This window comes from Hippichthys cyanospilos, chromosome 15 (assembly GCF_059441005.1).
Source record: "Hippichthys cyanospilos isolate Australia breed blue-spotted pipefish chromosome 15, RoL_Hcya_1.0, whole genome shotgun sequence".
NCBI lineage: Eukaryota > Metazoa > Chordata > Actinopteri > Syngnathiformes > Syngnathidae > Hippichthys > Hippichthys cyanospilos.
In genome coordinates, this window is record NC_142383.1 from 18,984,293 (window position 1) to 18,998,975 (window position 14,683).

Sequence of the window (14,683 nt, forward strand, 5' to 3'; positions counted from 1 at the left end):
GCAAGGTCACGCAGAAAACACACACAAACACACACGCGCACGCGAAAAACCTTTGCAGTCAGTTAAGTTTTATTTTTCATTTCTTAGCGTTCACAGTGTAACATGGAAAGAAAGAAAAAGACTTAAGGCACGGGAATGAGCAATATCGGCATCTGTTAATAAGGGCTCTCAAACTGGGGGCTCCTGAACACTCGGGGGTCTTCAAAATTATTTCCAATAAATGTATCTTTAAAAAAAACTACACAACTACATTTGAGAACTGGCGTTTACTAAAAGGCATTATTTCATATATTCGTCAATTCTCAGAAATGTTCATCCGCAAAGGGCTATTTGTTACTTAAACATATGAATTACAATGTTACTGTCTTATTGTTTTGGCACTTTATTAAGAGGTTATATAAAAATATTATTTATTTAGCTAACATTTCCCCCCCAAAGTGCCACAAGATGACGTCAAATCAATCTTTTTAGTGTTTTGAGGACAAAAACAAATAAGCTCGCAAAATCTGTTAGAATTTTATAACTCTGAACAGCAAATACAGTATGTCTGTGTTCATTGTACTTTTGAAAAAACTAAACGTTAAACTTTTGCGAACTGTGACTATGGCAACTTGGAGGATTCTGACAATTTGCTTCTTCAGGCCTGCGGCACTTTGGGGAAGACACGCGAATCGTTTTTAATTAGCAGCCCTTTTCGGATAATACGAGTGCTTCCTGTTGGGGTCCCCGGAGCCAAAATGTTGCAAAACCCCTACGGAATCCATACATGAGGATTAAGGCGTGTGCATGAAGGCCGGCCTGGCGGCGAGATGATCGTAAACTGTCATATGGCACATCGGACACGCCGGAAGAAAAAGCCAGCAGTAGCATCCGAGACATCCGCTACCAAGTCTTCAAAGCGCCCGGCTTATGTGGAATGGCGTACAAGGCACTAGCAGTGGAATTCCTCTTTCAAAAATCAGAGGCAAAACTACAACTACGGCTAATAAGCGCTGGATAACATCTCATTGCGAAAGAAAATCTCTGGAATTATCACAGAAGTAAATTTGCAAATTTCAAGTAAGATTCCTTGGTCATTTCTGGAACGAAGAGAAAGCGGCGGCGGCGGCGGCGGCGGCGTTTCCACCGCCAGCCAGGCTTCATCGCGGTCAGCTGGAAGGAAAGGCCAAAAGCCCGGCCTCACTTTTTTCGGCCGGGGACGCTCCCGTCCGCCTCAGTCCGTCTTCCAAACCATGTTGAGGACCTTCACCACCTCCTCGTAGATGATGAAGACGATGGCCACGTCCATGCACACCCGACCCAGACGAGGTACCGTCCCTTTGTAGAACCTGCGGGAAAACGCTTACCTTGTCAAATGAAACCTTCAATTCAAGTCCAAATAAATGATAAATGACAGGAAATGAGTGTCAACTCATTCTTCTTTAGGTCAGCTAGCATTAGCATGAGTAGCACGAGTAGCACGGGCGTTTGTGGCGAGCGAGAGCCAGACTTACGCCCTGGGCCCCTCGTGCTTCATGATCTTGACGGCGCAGTCCAGCGTGCCTTTGTACTTGTGCGCCTCCAGACCCTGGGGACAAAAGGACGCCCGTTGCCTTCCCGCCGAGCGGCCGAACGAATCAGCCCACCTGCATTCGGGTTTTGACCACGTCCAACGGCGTGTTTCCGAACACGCTGACCGCTCCGGCGACCGCTCCGAACAGTCCCGTCACCAGCGGGTTGATGGCTTTGTCGGCGTTGTCCCCTTGAGCGTCAGGAAGGCAAACAAAAACGCTATTCGGTCGTTGGGCCGCGACACCCGAAACGCCCTTTAGCTTAATGCTAACAAAGAATGCAAAAAAAGCATAGGCGAGCTAATGACGGTAGCCTGCCAACTGCGGCGCTTTTTACCCTAAAAGCCGAGGATATTTCGCCGCAAGTTGTCGGGCAGCAAACGCAAGAACGGCAACGGCGAGGATATCACGCAACGTACGGTGTGAGGTCGGTCGTGACCCGTCCGGCAAAGAAGTTAGCGGTGATGGCATGAACCGATAGCGTATCGAAGCGCACCTACGTCACCCGCTAACGCGAGCCGATTGTGACGTTGCAAATGAAGAACGGAAGGAGGGCCGCGGTGACGCGAGTCTCTGTCCGACCTCCTCGCGAGTAAAAAGACTACACGTCTCTTGTCTTCCTTCCTTATGTTTTGCATATTAAATGCTGACCGTCGATCCGGGCGTTCCCTCCCTCGCGTTCAATTTTTGGCCGACGCGGGCGAGCGCTGACCTTTGTACCAGTTCCTCAGCGAGGTCATGACGTAGAAGCGGATGGCCTGGTTGGAGCCTTGCTTGAGCACGGTGGCCGTCAAACCTTGGTACGTTCCCCGCAGTCCTGCAAACATTTCGGTGGCCCCGCCTCAACACACCTCTTTTTTTTTTTTTGGGTCCGGGTGAATTGTATTATTTCTAACCCCGACCTTGAGTTCTGACGATCTCGCGCACGCCGTGAAAGAAGCCCTTGTACTTGGGATCGGCCGACGTCTGGTCGTGGATGAATTTCACCTGAAACGCAGTCGGCCGGTCAGGCGGCGAGGGCGGGGCGGGGGCGGGGCCGCGAGACGGACCCACCTTGACGGTCTCCATGGGGCAGACCACCAGGACGGCCTCGGCCACGCCGGCGCCCAGGCCGCACAGGAAGCCGCGCTTGCTGTCCAGCTTGCCGCGCTCGTCGCGCATCTTGTTGCTGAGGAACTCGAAGACGCCGAATCTGCCTCGGTCCAAGAAAACGCCAATCAAGCCGACGTTTTGTTTTTAATGTCCCACGCTATTATAAGATAGCTGCCTTTCGTATTTATAGTTCACCGCCGTGTCCGTTTTCTTCTCAAATTAAGAGTACATTGATTGGAACGTGAAAGCCCCTTGGCAAAAGATGGCAGGCCTGGATTTTAATCCGGGCATAATTATGAAAAACCAAAGAGGAAAAAGGAAGTCAAGAAAAGAAGGCCAAGCAAGGAAGGAGCGCGAAGGTGCAAGGACCTGACGGCGGCTTTGGGGATGGATCCGTAGAGCAGCGAGCTGAGTCCGCGGTACAGCCCCCGCACGCCGTGCCCGCTCACCGTCTGCTTGACGCAGTCGCCTGTGGGGAAGAGGCGCGTTGGGCGGGGCGCGGGCGGGCGGGCGGCCGGCCGGGGGGTTGGGGCGCTCACCGATGCCCTTGTACTTGGGCGGGTTGGCCTTCTCGTCCAGCTGCAGCTGCGTCTTGACGTACTCCGTGGGGAAGGTGATGCAGATCTCGATGCCGCCCGCGATGCCGCCTGCCGGGCACCGCCTCATTTTTTTAAGTCTGCTCTAACTTGACTCTTTATATAATAATATTATCGGCATCAAATATCATTGATTACAACTTATGCCGATCCTTTCGATCGTGATTTTAAGATAAAAATGAACCTTTTTCATATTCATTCATATATCACTTTTTTGGGGGGAATAACTTGACTGTTTTTAGAGGGCTTTTCAAAAAAAAAATAGCCCACAGCCCTACTTTTCATTCGCGGGAGGGACTCGTTAGTAATCGCGAACATTTTTGAAGGCTTGCTCGGAGGCGTTTGGGAAAAAACGGGGAAAAAGCGCAAGAAAGGGGCGGGTACCCGCATCCATCCACAAGTCCTCGGACCATTTAGAGATTTTTGAAGCGGCTGGGCTCCACCTTCACGCGCTATCTCGCCCGCAACCGATTGGCTGAATCCGCTGGCAGCGCGGTGGCCTGAAGGCGCGCCCCCCGGCGCCGTTTCCCACAAGGGCGGAGCTTTCACGCTCCGCCCCCCACGGAAAAGGAGCCAACTAGTACTGTACAGTGATTCTCCCTTTTTTTTTTTTATGTGAAATATTTTTCATTCAAGTATCCCCTAATCACCAAAAAGCACGCTTCATGTTCTGTCGTTTCCTTTGGAAAAATGTCCTGCTCATTTCACAGCATTAAAAAGCATGAAATTAGATTAAAATGTAACAAAATGAAGACATGCAACGTTCTGAGTCGCTGGAACATTAAGTTGATTTATGTTCCAACTGATTTGCTCTTAATTTGAAAATGAAATAGTCCTATTCCTGTCACAGCATTAACAAGCATGAAATTGGATTAAAACATAACAAAACGAAGGCAGGCGACGTTCCCAGTCACTTGAACACTACGTTGCCTCCTGTTCTAATTCATTTTCTCTTCATTTGAAAGGAAGCGTCCTGTTTCTGTCACAACGTACCCCCCGAAGCGTCTCGGTGAACTTTCAGGGGTTACCTCCTTTGAGAACCACTGTACTAATACTTGCGCCTTGGGCCGGCTGCCAAAACCATACGAAATGGCCGAAACGCCTGAAAAGACGCCAGAGAGACCATTTTGTCTCAAGTTTGGACATTTTGAGGAGATCTTTGAAAGACAGGCTTGTTTTTAGGCCCCGGCGTGATTCGGGTTGCCTTCGGCACGCCCGCTGCTACACAAACCCCAGTGCCGCCGCGCTATCTATCGGGCTATTGTGCTTCGTCATTACGCGCGTGTGTGTCCAGGGGCCTCTCGGCACACAGCGCAAAGGTCACGCAGTCCAAATACGCAAGAAGCAAGAAGAACTTTTGGACTTTGCGCCGCTGTTCGCGGTCTCAAAACAACGACCGAAGCCTTCACAAATTCATACAAATGAAGGTTTAGTTAAAAATAAATCACATATAGTACAAATGCAACATAGAAGAAAATAAAATAACAATAATCATGTTATAAAAAAAATGAGGCTTTTATTTTTCAATGTAAAACGTCCTTTAATAATAAGCTAGCAGATAATATTGGAGCTATATATCATTAATATATATATATATCATTAATATATATATATATATATATATATATATATATATATATATATATATATATATATATATATATATATATATATATATATATACACATTTACGTCTATAATATTTGTTAAACTATTAAAGGAACTATTAAAGGAAAAACGTGAATCAAGACTTTCCTTCCAAGACCTACTGACGTACCTTCTTTCGCATCATTGCCACCTGGTGGCTTGGAAGACACACGACACATGTTTTCCTACAGAATGATTGGGATCCTTTGGCTACTCAAATGAAAAGCAAACATTTTTTGCAAAATATCGACATTAAACATTGACAGTGATAGTTGGACACGCAGCTGACGAAATTAAATTGCGTTCTTTCCGCAGCAGAACTTCATTTCGACTGACTGTAAAGGGAAAATCTGATCCAATTTGATAGAAGTTGGTTCGATATCCGAACAAATGAGCTTGTGATATTTGGCGCAAACGAAGCACGTTTAAAGAATCGTGTGCAATCAAATTCAAACTCCGCAAGTGTTGTTTCGTCTGCAAGGTTTTGCAACTTTGCGAGCCAACGCGCAAGCAGTCAAGCCGCCCCGGGCGAACTCTTACCCGCCAGGATGGCTTTGCCGGGGTGGGTCAGCTTGGCTTTCCCTCCAGAGGCTGCGGCGGCGGCGGCGGCGGCGGCCGGGCTGGCCGGCCGGCCGCGGAAGGGATTGACGAAGCTCGGCTGTCCGGACATGACTCTCGGCGTCCCCCCGGGCTTCGATGCGAGCTCACTGCGCCGCCGTGGGACCACGCCTCACGCGGCCCCGGCTGCGGCTTTGTGTACCGGGCTCGGTCCAAAGTGCGAACATTGGACTCGGGACTCGCTCTCGACTCCCTTTTGACAGTCCAAACTTTTCCTCTGCACAGGCAAACGTCGAGTCAGACTTTCCTGCGGGGCGGGGCGGGGCGGGGGACACCCGTTGCACCCCACCTTTTTTAATTTTGATGTGGCCGCTGACATTTAAGGGGCCACGCACTGGGACATGAACGCAACACACACCGACAATCGACCATTAAAAAAACAAGTATAATCGAAGCATCACGGTACATAGTGTGTGTACGTATTATTATACATAACTTTTTTTTTTTGTTATCGTTGCATTTTGAGCTTCGGGTGTTGCCACATAATCACGCAAGCAGCCATACATCACTTCAGAGTACAACCGCAATATTAGCGGACCCTCAAGCGAATGTCTCAACGTGTGAAGTAAAGTAGTTACTTGGCTAGCATGCTAGAAACGAGGATATCGCTCTTATCTTGTCAAGCTAAACGAACATACTTCCGTTGGCGGCTTTTCACGCACGGAGGCGATTTCGCTCTTGCTTTTGACGGTTACTCTTTGGGTTTAAATGGCCATCTCTGCGGCGCATGCGCAGTGCGCCCCCTCGGCAGTTACTCCAAGCTTGTTTTTTTTTTTTTAATTATAAGTTTAGTTAACAGATTACACTTTTAATGTCAACCGAACATACGAATGTACAACACATGTTGACGCGGTGCCAGAAATGAAACAGAAAGCTTAAGAAGTGTATAAACAGAATAAGGGCGTTTGGAAGAATCGCCGCGGCGCACGCGCAGTACGTCTCCACGCGTTAGCCCAAACGTAACTTCCGCAAACGAGGACGATTTCGCTCTTGGCCTCGGCGGTTGCTCTTGGATACCGAAAGGGCATAGCTGCGGCGCACGCGCGGTACGTCTCCTTGACAGTGCCCCCGGTCCTGCTGCGGAGAGAAGAAGCTAGCGAGCCGTCAATCCGCTCAGCATCCTCGCGCGAGCAGCCACCGCCAGGACTTTGCCGGCTCCGCCGACGCCCGTTTGGATCGGTGAGCGGCTCGCCGTCGGCTTCCGGCTCACTCACTCACTCACTCACTCGGTCGGTCGGTCGCGCGAGGCCTTCGGAGATTTGGCCGGCCGCAATTCTATCATGACGGGGAGCCCCGCGTCGTTTAATCCCGGCTTTATTCGTGCCTCTTCGGCCCGGCGATTTTCACAGCGGCGATCGGAGGCCGGGCGCCCCCGGCGCCCTTTTGTCCCTTTGTGTCCTTTGTCCGCGGGGACAGAAAGCCGCCGCATCGGCCGTTTGTTCAAAGTGCGACGGGTGGCCTAAGAGAGGCGCCTTTCTTTTTTCTTTTGGCCTCGGCAGCATGATGGCCGTGCCACCCTCGTACGCCGACCTGGGCAAAGCCGCCAAGGACGTCTTCAGCAAAGGCTACGGTGAGTCCATCAAAGTTTTGCGACGCCGCCGACTAAATCTAGCGCCCGGGTCAAGGTGACCCACTTATTGTTCTCCCATGCTATGCTAAAACAAGCTGTTGTCCCTTTGTGCAGGCTTCGGACTGGTCAAGCTGGACCTGAAGACCAAGTCTCAAAGTGGCGTGGTGAGCATCTCCTCCTCCTCCTCCTCCTCCTTTTTTTTCTTTCTTTCTTCAGAGCATCCTAACAAGTGACTCCGCCCATCGACATGTCCGATAACGAGTATACGCTTTGACCCCACCCCCAATCCCTCTCCTTGACTCCGCCCCCTTCCACAACCATCACGGACGCGCGGCGCAGATGGTAAGACCGCCGCCAGACCTTCGTCGTCATCTTCGCCGTCGTTTTATTCTTTTTGCTTCGTTCCATCGTGTCCTCATCTGAGCGTCGAGTCCATCGTGGTCGTTTGTCCTCACGTCGTGGGCCGGAAGAAACGATAACGGCGTTCGGGAGAACGTACTCCAGATGGCGTCACGTTTGCGCCCGGAGATGTTTCGTACCGCTTTTTTTTTTGTGCAATTACCGAATGATTGAGTAGTACCGACCTAGATAACGCTAGGGTTTGGATCAGGGGTGTCAAACTGGTTTGAGCTGTTCCCAAGTGGGCCGGACCAATACATTTATATCACTTTAAAACCACAAGTTCAGCTTTTTTTTTTACAGCATGTTTAATCGTAAAAATCAGCGTTACTATTAATAATAGAACATTTCACGTTTTTTATCTAGTGAAAAAAAATCAGCTCGGTTTCATAGTTTACATGACAGTCATTTTGTGGGCCGGAGTCGTCCCGTCGGCGGGCCAGGATTGGCCCGCGAGCCGAATGTTTGACACCCCAGTTTTAGCTCCTCTTTAAACAAAGACGTGAAAAACAAAATGGAAACACTAAAGTACCTTGAACGTAATGTTTGGAATTCTTAAAGTACCAAAAATCCGATCCTTTGATCTTAACGGGCGTTTTGCGTCACCGGGAAAGCATTGAAAGGAGAAGGGAGGGAGCTGAAATTTCACCCGGACGGTGACAAGAAGCCAAAGTTCCAAATGGCACGACCACTTGGTCGACTGCGCCGTCGCTCGGATAAAATACCGGGAGGAGGAGGTGGAAGAAGATGACCAAAATATGGCACAAGGGGTTAAAAAAGGACCTTGGCCCGAACGCGCTCTCCGCCTGAGTAAGCCGAAGCCCCGGCCGGCAGCGTCTTTGTGTTTCACATCTTTTCATTTCGCCGGCGAGCGCTCAGGCACGGCGCGGCCTTGCGTAAGGCGCGCAATGGCGCAAGGCGTGATAGCTTTGTGCGGCGCAGGAATTCAACACGTCGGGCTCCAGCAACACGGACACGGGCAAGGCGGCGGGCGGCCTGGAGACCAAGTACAAGATGAAGGAGCTGGGCCTGAGCGTCAACCAGAAGTGGAACACGGACAACACGCTGGTCACCGAGGTCACGCTGGAGGACCAGGTTAGCCCCGCCCCCTCGCCCGCACGCGCCTCGGGCGCCCGCCCCGACCGAGCCGCTCTCGCCCGCAGCTGACTCCGGGCCTCAAGCTGGCGTTGGACACCTCCTTCGTTCCCAACACGGGGTGAGTGACGCCGCCGCCGCCGCCGCCGCCCCGCAACTTGAAAAGCCGGCGGGCGGCCCTGACTCGGCGCGCGCGGCAGCAAGAAGAGCGGCAAGCTGAAGACGGGCTACAAGCGCGACTACGTCAACCTGGGCTGCGACGTGGACCCGGAGGGCCCCGTGGTGCACGCCGCCGCCGTGCTGGGCTACGAGGGCTGGCTGCTGGGCTACCAGATGGCCTTCGACACGGCCAAGTCCAAGCTGGCCCAGAAGAATTTCGCCCTGGGCTACCGGGCCGGAGACTTCCAGCTGCACACCAACGTGTGAGTGGCCCCGCCCCTTTGCGCCTCGGCACCGCAGGACGTCAAAGCGTACGGTAGCCCCGCGCGACGTCGGAAGGCGCCGCGCCGTCGCCATGCGTTCGGGGTCGGGAGAAGGCCCGGCGCCGGGCCGAGCGCGTCGCGGCCCGGCGGAGGGCTCGTCGCCAACCTTTGCGCTCGCAGGAACGACGGCACCGAGTTCGGCGGCTCCGTCTACCAGAAGGTCAACGAGGCGCTGGAGACGGCCGTCACCTTGGCCTGGACCGCCGGCAGCAACAACACCCGCTTCGGCATCGCCGCCAAGTACAAAGTGGACGCCGACACGTCAGTGTCCGTAAGTCGGCGCCTCGCCTACGCGCGCATTTCGCGCCCGCCATTTCCTCGGCGCTAACGTGCGGCCGGGCGCGCAGGCCAAAGTCAACAACGCCAGTCTGATCGGCGTGGGATACACCCAGAGCCTCCGACCGGGTGAGTAGCAAAGGCGGCCGGGCGGCGGGAAAAGCCAAGAACCGCTCAGCCCACTCGAGTTTCGCGGCGTCCCGCCCGCCAGGCGTCAAGGTCACGCTGTCGGCGCTCATCGACGGAAAGAACTTCAACGCCGGCGGTCACAAGGTGGGCATGGGCTTCGAGCTGGAGGCGTAGGAGAAGAAAAGGAGCGCCGTCAAGTAGCCCCTCCCCCCGCACCCCCCGCCAATCACGCCGGCATGTAAGAAGACGAGCGAGCGAGCGAGCGCGCGCTGCCGCCGCTGGCTCCTCGCTGACCATTGTGCGACTGACCGTGTGCGCGTGTGTGAGAGAGGTCGCTTCCTGTGGAGGGTTGCCGTGACAACCAGACGTAGAATCAAACGCTAGGCGAAGACCCGTGCTTGTTTTCATTCCTCAGCAGCCCAGTTGGCTTTTCTACCCCGTTGTTTTCACCTGGTCAAAACCACGCCTATGTTTTGCAAAAATGTTTCACCATCCTCCAAACACCGCTTTTGTGTGTGTGTGTGTGTGTGTGTGTGTGTGTTGCCATTGTCACTTAGACCTCATTTTTCCATGTCACAACTATTATTAAATCTATTTAAAAGGGAAACGCTCCTTTGGGTTCTTTCTAAAGGCTTTGAGGGTTCTTGTGAGCTTGAAAAAGCTGAAGGCGGAATTCTTGTATTATTTTGTGTCTTTCGGTTTTGAAGGCCTCGTTTTCGTCTTTTAGATTGGCAGTTTTAATAATAAATGATTTCAATTGGACGGCCGTTCATGTTGTCCAAAAAAAAATGTTTAATGCCGGAAAAGGAATTTGTAGCTCGTCACTTCTACGGGTGCGACTAAGGCAATGAAAAAGGGCTGCTGAGCTAGCTGCTAATGTAGCACGATGTGGCCCCTTCCTTTTGCGATCGAGCGTCCCTGTCCTATATAGTCCGTCATCTCGTATCTTCTCCCGCGGTGCCGAACCCTCTTATCGCTCCGCCGTCCCTCTCCTGCTCTGCCATGTCTCTTTGGCGGTCCAGCTTCCCAATCCCGTCCCGCTGTCACGTCCGGCTTTCCCGCCCCGTCCCGTCCCGTCCCGTCATCGTCCCCTCCCGCCGGCTCAGAGCAGATTGACCTTGGCCACCACCTGCTTGCACCCGGTGAGCGAATACTCCCGCCCCCCCGCGGCGGGGTAGTACTGGATCTCGGCGGCCAGCCGCTCCACGTGGGCGCGGTCCGGGTAGAAGCCCTCTCGGCTCATCTCGTCCGAAAAGCACTCGGTCACGTGACTCCTCTCCAGGAGGCCCAGCGGCACCACGTGGACCCGGGCCCAGAAGGGGTGGCGGGCCTCCAGGTGGCGGCGCAGCGCGGGCGCCAGGTCCCGCGCCGGCCGCCCGCCCTGGGCCGAGGCGTTGCGCAGCAGGTGCTCGGTGATGCGCTCGTGGCCCAGGTTGCTGAGGACCACGTAGACGGCGTTGAGCAAGTGGTTGGGCTGCGCCGGGCCCAGCAGCTCCAGCAGGGCGTCCAGCACGGGGCCGCGCATGTGCTCGGCCTCGTCCAGCACGAAGAGCGGGATCTTCTCCTGCCGCTCGCCCAGCTCGGCCGCCTCGGACACGGCGGCCAGCAGCTGCCGGGCGCAGCGCGGGGCGTCCGCCTCCGGGGGGCAGCGGTGCAGCGCAAAGTACTGGAGCACCAGGGGCTCGCCCAGCACCGAGCGGAAGTGTCCGGCCAGGAGGCGGCCCAGGTGGCTCTTGCCCACCCCGCTGGGCCCGTGCAGGGACACCACCAGGGGCCGCTTGTGCACGTAGGTGGACAGGAAGTCCTTCAGGTGCCACATGAGCGCCTCCACCGCCCCCCGCTGGCCAAACACCTCCCTGCGCAGCGTCTTCTCCAGGCCCTCCAGGTCGTAGCGGATCACGTGGTCGTCCAGGTTCTCGATGGCGTTGTACACCTGGCCGCGTCGACGGACGCCTCGCCGTTAGCGTCGGGGGGCCGCGGAAGCCCCGCCCCCCTCCGGCGTTTGCGCGAGCGCTTACCTGCGCGAAGAGTATGGCGCTGAGCAGGTAGAGGCAAAACTGGGCGGGGCTGTGCTCCTGCCCGGGAACTTTCCGCCGCCTCCTGTTGGGGAACAGCACCCTCCTCTTCCTCTTCTTCTTCTTCCTGTGCGCGTGCGGCGCGCAGGACGCCGGGGCGGGGACGCCGTCGAAGGTGAAGATCTTGGGGCTGGTGCGGGCCGGGGCCCCCGGCGGGCCCTCCGTGGCCAGCGCCATCTCCTGCCGCCGCTTCTTCAGGGCCCGGTACTTCTGCTTGATGCGGATGACGGCGCGCAGCGTGGACGACACGCCCGACAGGGTGGCGTTGGGCGCCCGGCCCGCGGCCGCCGCGCTCCCGCCGTCCCCGTCCTCCTCCGGCTCGTCGTCGTCCTCCGTGCGGGAGGCCGACGAGCCGCTGTCCTCGTCGGTCATCTGCCCGCCGCACCAAAACCGCGGCGGCCGGTCACGGCGGGATACCGCCCGGCGGGATCCGGAAACAACTTGGCACGAAGCTCACCTCCGATTGGCCGTCGGCGGCGATGACCTTGGGGTGACCCGTCTTCACTTGCCAGTCGCGCGACCTGAAAAGCGCCCGCATTTTTGTGTCCTGTGACCTTTCCCTCAAAACACGCGCTGCATTCAAAGGGAAACAAAAACACGCATATGCAACTATAGACGCATAGGGGACAAAACAAATGGACGCGGCACCAACAACACACACAAATACAGATATAAAGGTAGATACGTAGTTTATATCGTATGTACATCCACTACTCCATTACACACTTTTTGCGATGATGAAATTGGCCACTTCCTGCCGTTAAACACACACACACACGCATGCACACACACGCGCACGTTCGGCCTGTCCGGCATGATGACACCAGCCACTTCCCGCTGTGACGCACGCACAGTGCGAGCGTTCCTAGGAGCTGGCCTGCTGCTGCTTGAGTTTGGATGAATTTACACAAGGTACAAATCAAGCGCGACGTCGTTGAAGCCGTTTTTACGACTTTGTTTAATGCCTTCATTTCTGTTTCCAATAACCCGGAGAAGGCAAAAAGCAGGCGGAACTCCTTGAGGGCCGCTTTTGAATGGATGGCTTGTGCTGGTTACGTAATGCAAATGTGCTTTTCATCATGCCATTCGCCTGCTGTCATTTTAGCGGGGAAGCGAGTGAGGGAGGGAGGGAGGGAGGGGCGAGCGAGGGAAGTAGCAACTTGCGCAGCATCCTGTTTGATAAACTACTAACACGGCTAGTCCTTTCAAAACCTCCACAAGGAAAAAAGACGCAGCGCGCGAGAAAATGACATCTCCACACTCCGCGGGAGGAGACGCTAAAATGAGACGCAAAACAGACTATGAAAATGAGCAAAGCATTCAAATAAGTGGACCAAAGCCTCTGAAGAATAAAGTGCCCGAGACGCGGGGCCGGAGGCTACGAGAGACTGGCGACGGTCAGTCCGTGAGACGTCGAAGAACAATGAGCTCACGCGGTCCGTGAGAGACCGCGGCCGAAGACCATCGGGAAGTTGAGACGCAAAGAAACATGCGATCCCGGGCTCAAAGAGACCAAAGCGTCGGACGAACACATGAGAAACCGGACTTAAACGTTCGACCGACCGAGAGGGACCGAAGACAACGCGTGCGAGGTATTCAAGAGCGCGGTGCATGAGATATCGAGGAAAGAGGACCGGAAGAGCGGTCTGCGGTATACTGAGGACAACGGCGTACGACGTCTTGTCCAAAGGGTCTTCGGAACGCGGCGAAACCCACGCAGAGCGCATGAGACTCAAACAAAAGTCCGTGAAAGACAAAGCGCGCGAGGCGTTGAACACATACTTTACGCATACGATGGAATGGATGAAAAAAGGTTCGAAAGAAACCCAAGACAAGGTACGCCAGAAATCACAAAATACCGGGCTCGGGACCCGAGCGTCCAAAAGGCGGAGTCCGAGAAAGACTCGTGAGAAATGAAACAGAGCCGCATGACAATTTGAAGACGACGTGCGCGAGACAAAGTCCTGAACCGGAGACCCAAGCGTTGGGAGCCGGAGGGCAAAGTGTCCAAAACGTGAGACTCCGGTCCGGGACTCCTGAGAGACTCGATAAACCGAGGTGAGAAATTGAAGACGCCAGACTACGGCGAGGTGAGAAAAGGGAGCCGTGAGATCGATCGCGTGACGGCTGGGCCGTCTCAAGCACCGACCTGCCGAGGCGGCCGCATTCCAAACGTACCCCGGCTCCCCTTCCTTCCTCCTGGGCGCGCTTCGAGCTCCCGGCTTCGCACCCGATCGGTCGCAAATGCGCACACACAAAGGAAAAAAAAAAACCCAAACGTGACTCACCTGCAATGTGCTCGCACTAGCACACTGCCGCGCTGCCGAATTCCATTGTGTGCACCAGCCGACTGCCTCTGTGTGTGTGTGTGTGTGTGTGTGTGTGTGTGGGGGGGGGTGTCTGACCTGCTGGTGGCTCCGCCTCCTTCATCCTGCTCTCACATTACAACACTTCCTTGTTTTGTTCCACCTAATGGAAAACCAAGTCAGCAAAAAAGAAAAAGAGGACAAAAGTTGTGTTTCCAGCACGTCTTTTGGATATTATTCATTTTTGTATCCCATCAAATCAGCAACCTGTACCGGGCCTTCCCCGTCCAGCCACTTTACTTGCCGCGTCACATGACTTTTGGAAATAATATTTATTTTTCTTAGCCCGGCCAGGGCAGTACTTTGACCATTTTGGGTCATTTCCTTCTACATGGCGCCGGCAGGATTTTAGCCAAGTATGGCGCGAGAACCAAATGCTGGTCCAGTCGTGTTGTCACGACGGTACAGCTGGGTGAAATTTCAGCTTCTTCTTCCAACGCTTACAAAAAATAGCAGCGTGGCACACGAGTCTGCTGGCCGAGTGCTAAATCGTAGTGGAGATGCTCATAGGGAGGCTAAGAAAACCAGCGTTGCCACAGACTGAAACTAGTAGCTTGATACGAGTTCTTTTTTTCATCCTGCCTTTTTTGTCCAGCGCATTTCGGCTCAATTCCAATCTCATCATTCCAACCGTTCGTGTGAGGGGGCGGGGGGGGGGCTTCCTTTTTTGGTATTTCATGTATTTACCATCTTCCCCATTTTCCATTGGGAGATTTGACATTCAAAGCTTTGCGTTTCACGTCCGCGACCTTTAGCTCATCGGTTGGGCCTCGGGGATCCGTCCCAAC

At 54.2% G+C, this 14,683-nt stretch overlaps 3 protein-coding genes across 8 annotated transcripts; 1 reads left to right on the forward strand and 2 right to left on the reverse strand.

The window, feature by feature from the left end:
• Positions 1-51: 51 nt before the first annotated feature.
• On the reverse strand, positions 52-5,751 carry slc25a1b (slc25a1 solute carrier family 25 member 1b). Its single transcript, XM_088434795.1, has 9 exons — positions 5,426-5,751; positions 3,182-3,289; positions 3,012-3,111; positions 2,604-2,742; positions 2,453-2,537; positions 2,263-2,367; positions 1,626-1,741; positions 1,494-1,567; positions 52-1,328 (listed from the first exon to the last, which is right to left on the reverse strand). Exons 1-9 carry the CDS (start codon positions 5,553-5,555, stop codon positions 1,214-1,216), a joined length of 972 nt encoding a protein of 323 aa, XP_088290921.1. The 5' UTR covers positions 5,556-5,751; the 3' UTR covers positions 52-1,213.
• A 762-nt stretch (positions 5,752-6,513) lies between these two features.
• Positions 6,514-10,061, forward strand: LOC148412210 (non-selective voltage-gated ion channel VDAC2). Of its 2 annotated transcripts, XM_088434797.1 has the most exons (10): positions 6,514-6,682; positions 7,003-7,073; positions 7,188-7,237; positions 7,413-7,415; positions 8,415-8,567; positions 8,636-8,688; positions 8,768-8,989; positions 9,170-9,320; positions 9,397-9,454; positions 9,537-10,061. In XM_088434797.1, the coding sequence occupies exons 2-10, from the start codon at positions 7,004-7,006 to the stop codon at positions 9,626-9,628; spliced, it is 852 nt and encodes a 283-aa protein (XP_088290923.1). In that variant the 5' UTR covers positions 6,514-6,682; position 7,003; the 3' UTR covers positions 9,629-10,061. The 2 variants fall into 2 exon arrangements, with proteins under 2 accessions (XP_088290923.1, XP_088290922.1); XM_088434796.1 differs by lacking the exon at positions 7,413-7,415.
• Positions 10,062-10,222: 161 nt separating this feature from the next.
• On the reverse strand, positions 10,223-13,996 carry tor4aa (torsin family 4, member Aa). 5 transcript variants are annotated; one of them, XM_088434792.1, is made up of 4 exons: positions 13,935-13,996; positions 11,987-12,050; positions 11,473-11,901; positions 10,223-11,387 (listed from the first exon to the last, which is right to left on the reverse strand). In XM_088434792.1, the coding sequence occupies exons 3-4, from the start codon at positions 11,899-11,901 to the stop codon at positions 10,557-10,559; spliced, it is 1,260 nt and encodes a 419-aa protein (XP_088290918.1). In that variant the 5' UTR covers positions 11,987-12,050; positions 13,935-13,996; the 3' UTR covers positions 10,223-10,556. The 5 variants fall into 5 exon arrangements, with proteins under 5 accessions (XP_088290918.1, XP_088290917.1, XP_088290916.1 ...); XM_088434791.1 differs by lacking the exon at positions 13,935-13,996 and adding an exon at positions 13,818-13,914; XM_088434790.1 differs by lacking the exon at positions 13,935-13,996 and adding an exon at positions 13,818-13,884 and having other exon boundaries at positions 11,987-12,102.
• Between the last annotated feature and the right edge of the window lie 687 nt (positions 13,997-14,683).

Bases quoted from the DNA above. Each gene is read 5' to 3' on its own strand.
- slc25a1b (XM_088434795.1), bottom strand. From the start codon at position 5,555: ATGTCCGGACAGCCGAGCTTCGTCAATCCCTTCCGCGGCCGGCCGGCC. The intron at 3,290-5,425 runs GTAAGAGTTCGC...GGTGCCCGGCAG, and splicing joins CGGCAAAGCCATCCTGGCGG to GCGGCATCGCGGGCGGCATC. The intron at 1,742-2,262 runs GTCAGCGCTCGC...CTGACGCTCAAG, and splicing joins GCTGAGGAACTGGTACAAAG to GGGACAACGCCGACAAAGCC.
- LOC148412210 (XM_088434797.1), top strand. From the start codon at position 7,004: ATGATGGCCGTGCCACCCTCGTACGCCGACCTGGGCAAAGCCGCCAAG. The intron at 8,689-8,767 runs GTGAGTGACGCC...CGCGCGCGGCAG, and splicing joins TCCTTCGTTCCCAACACGGG to CAAGAAGAGCGGCAAGCTGA. The intron at 9,455-9,536 runs GTGAGTAGCAAA...CCCGCCCGCCAG, and splicing joins CACCCAGAGCCTCCGACCGG to GCGTCAAGGTCACGCTGTCG.
- tor4aa (XM_088434790.1), bottom strand. From the start codon at position 12,067: ATGCGGGCGCTTTTCAGGTCGCGCGACTGGCAAGTGAAGACGGGTCAC. The intron at 11,902-11,986 runs GTGAGCTTCGTG...TGCGGCGGGCAG, and splicing joins CCGCCGACGGCCAATCGGAG to ATGACCGACGAGGACAGCGG. The intron at 11,388-11,472 runs GTAAGCGCTCGC...CGACGCGGCCAG, and splicing joins GCGCCATACTCTTCGCGCAG to GTGTACAACGCCATCGAGAA.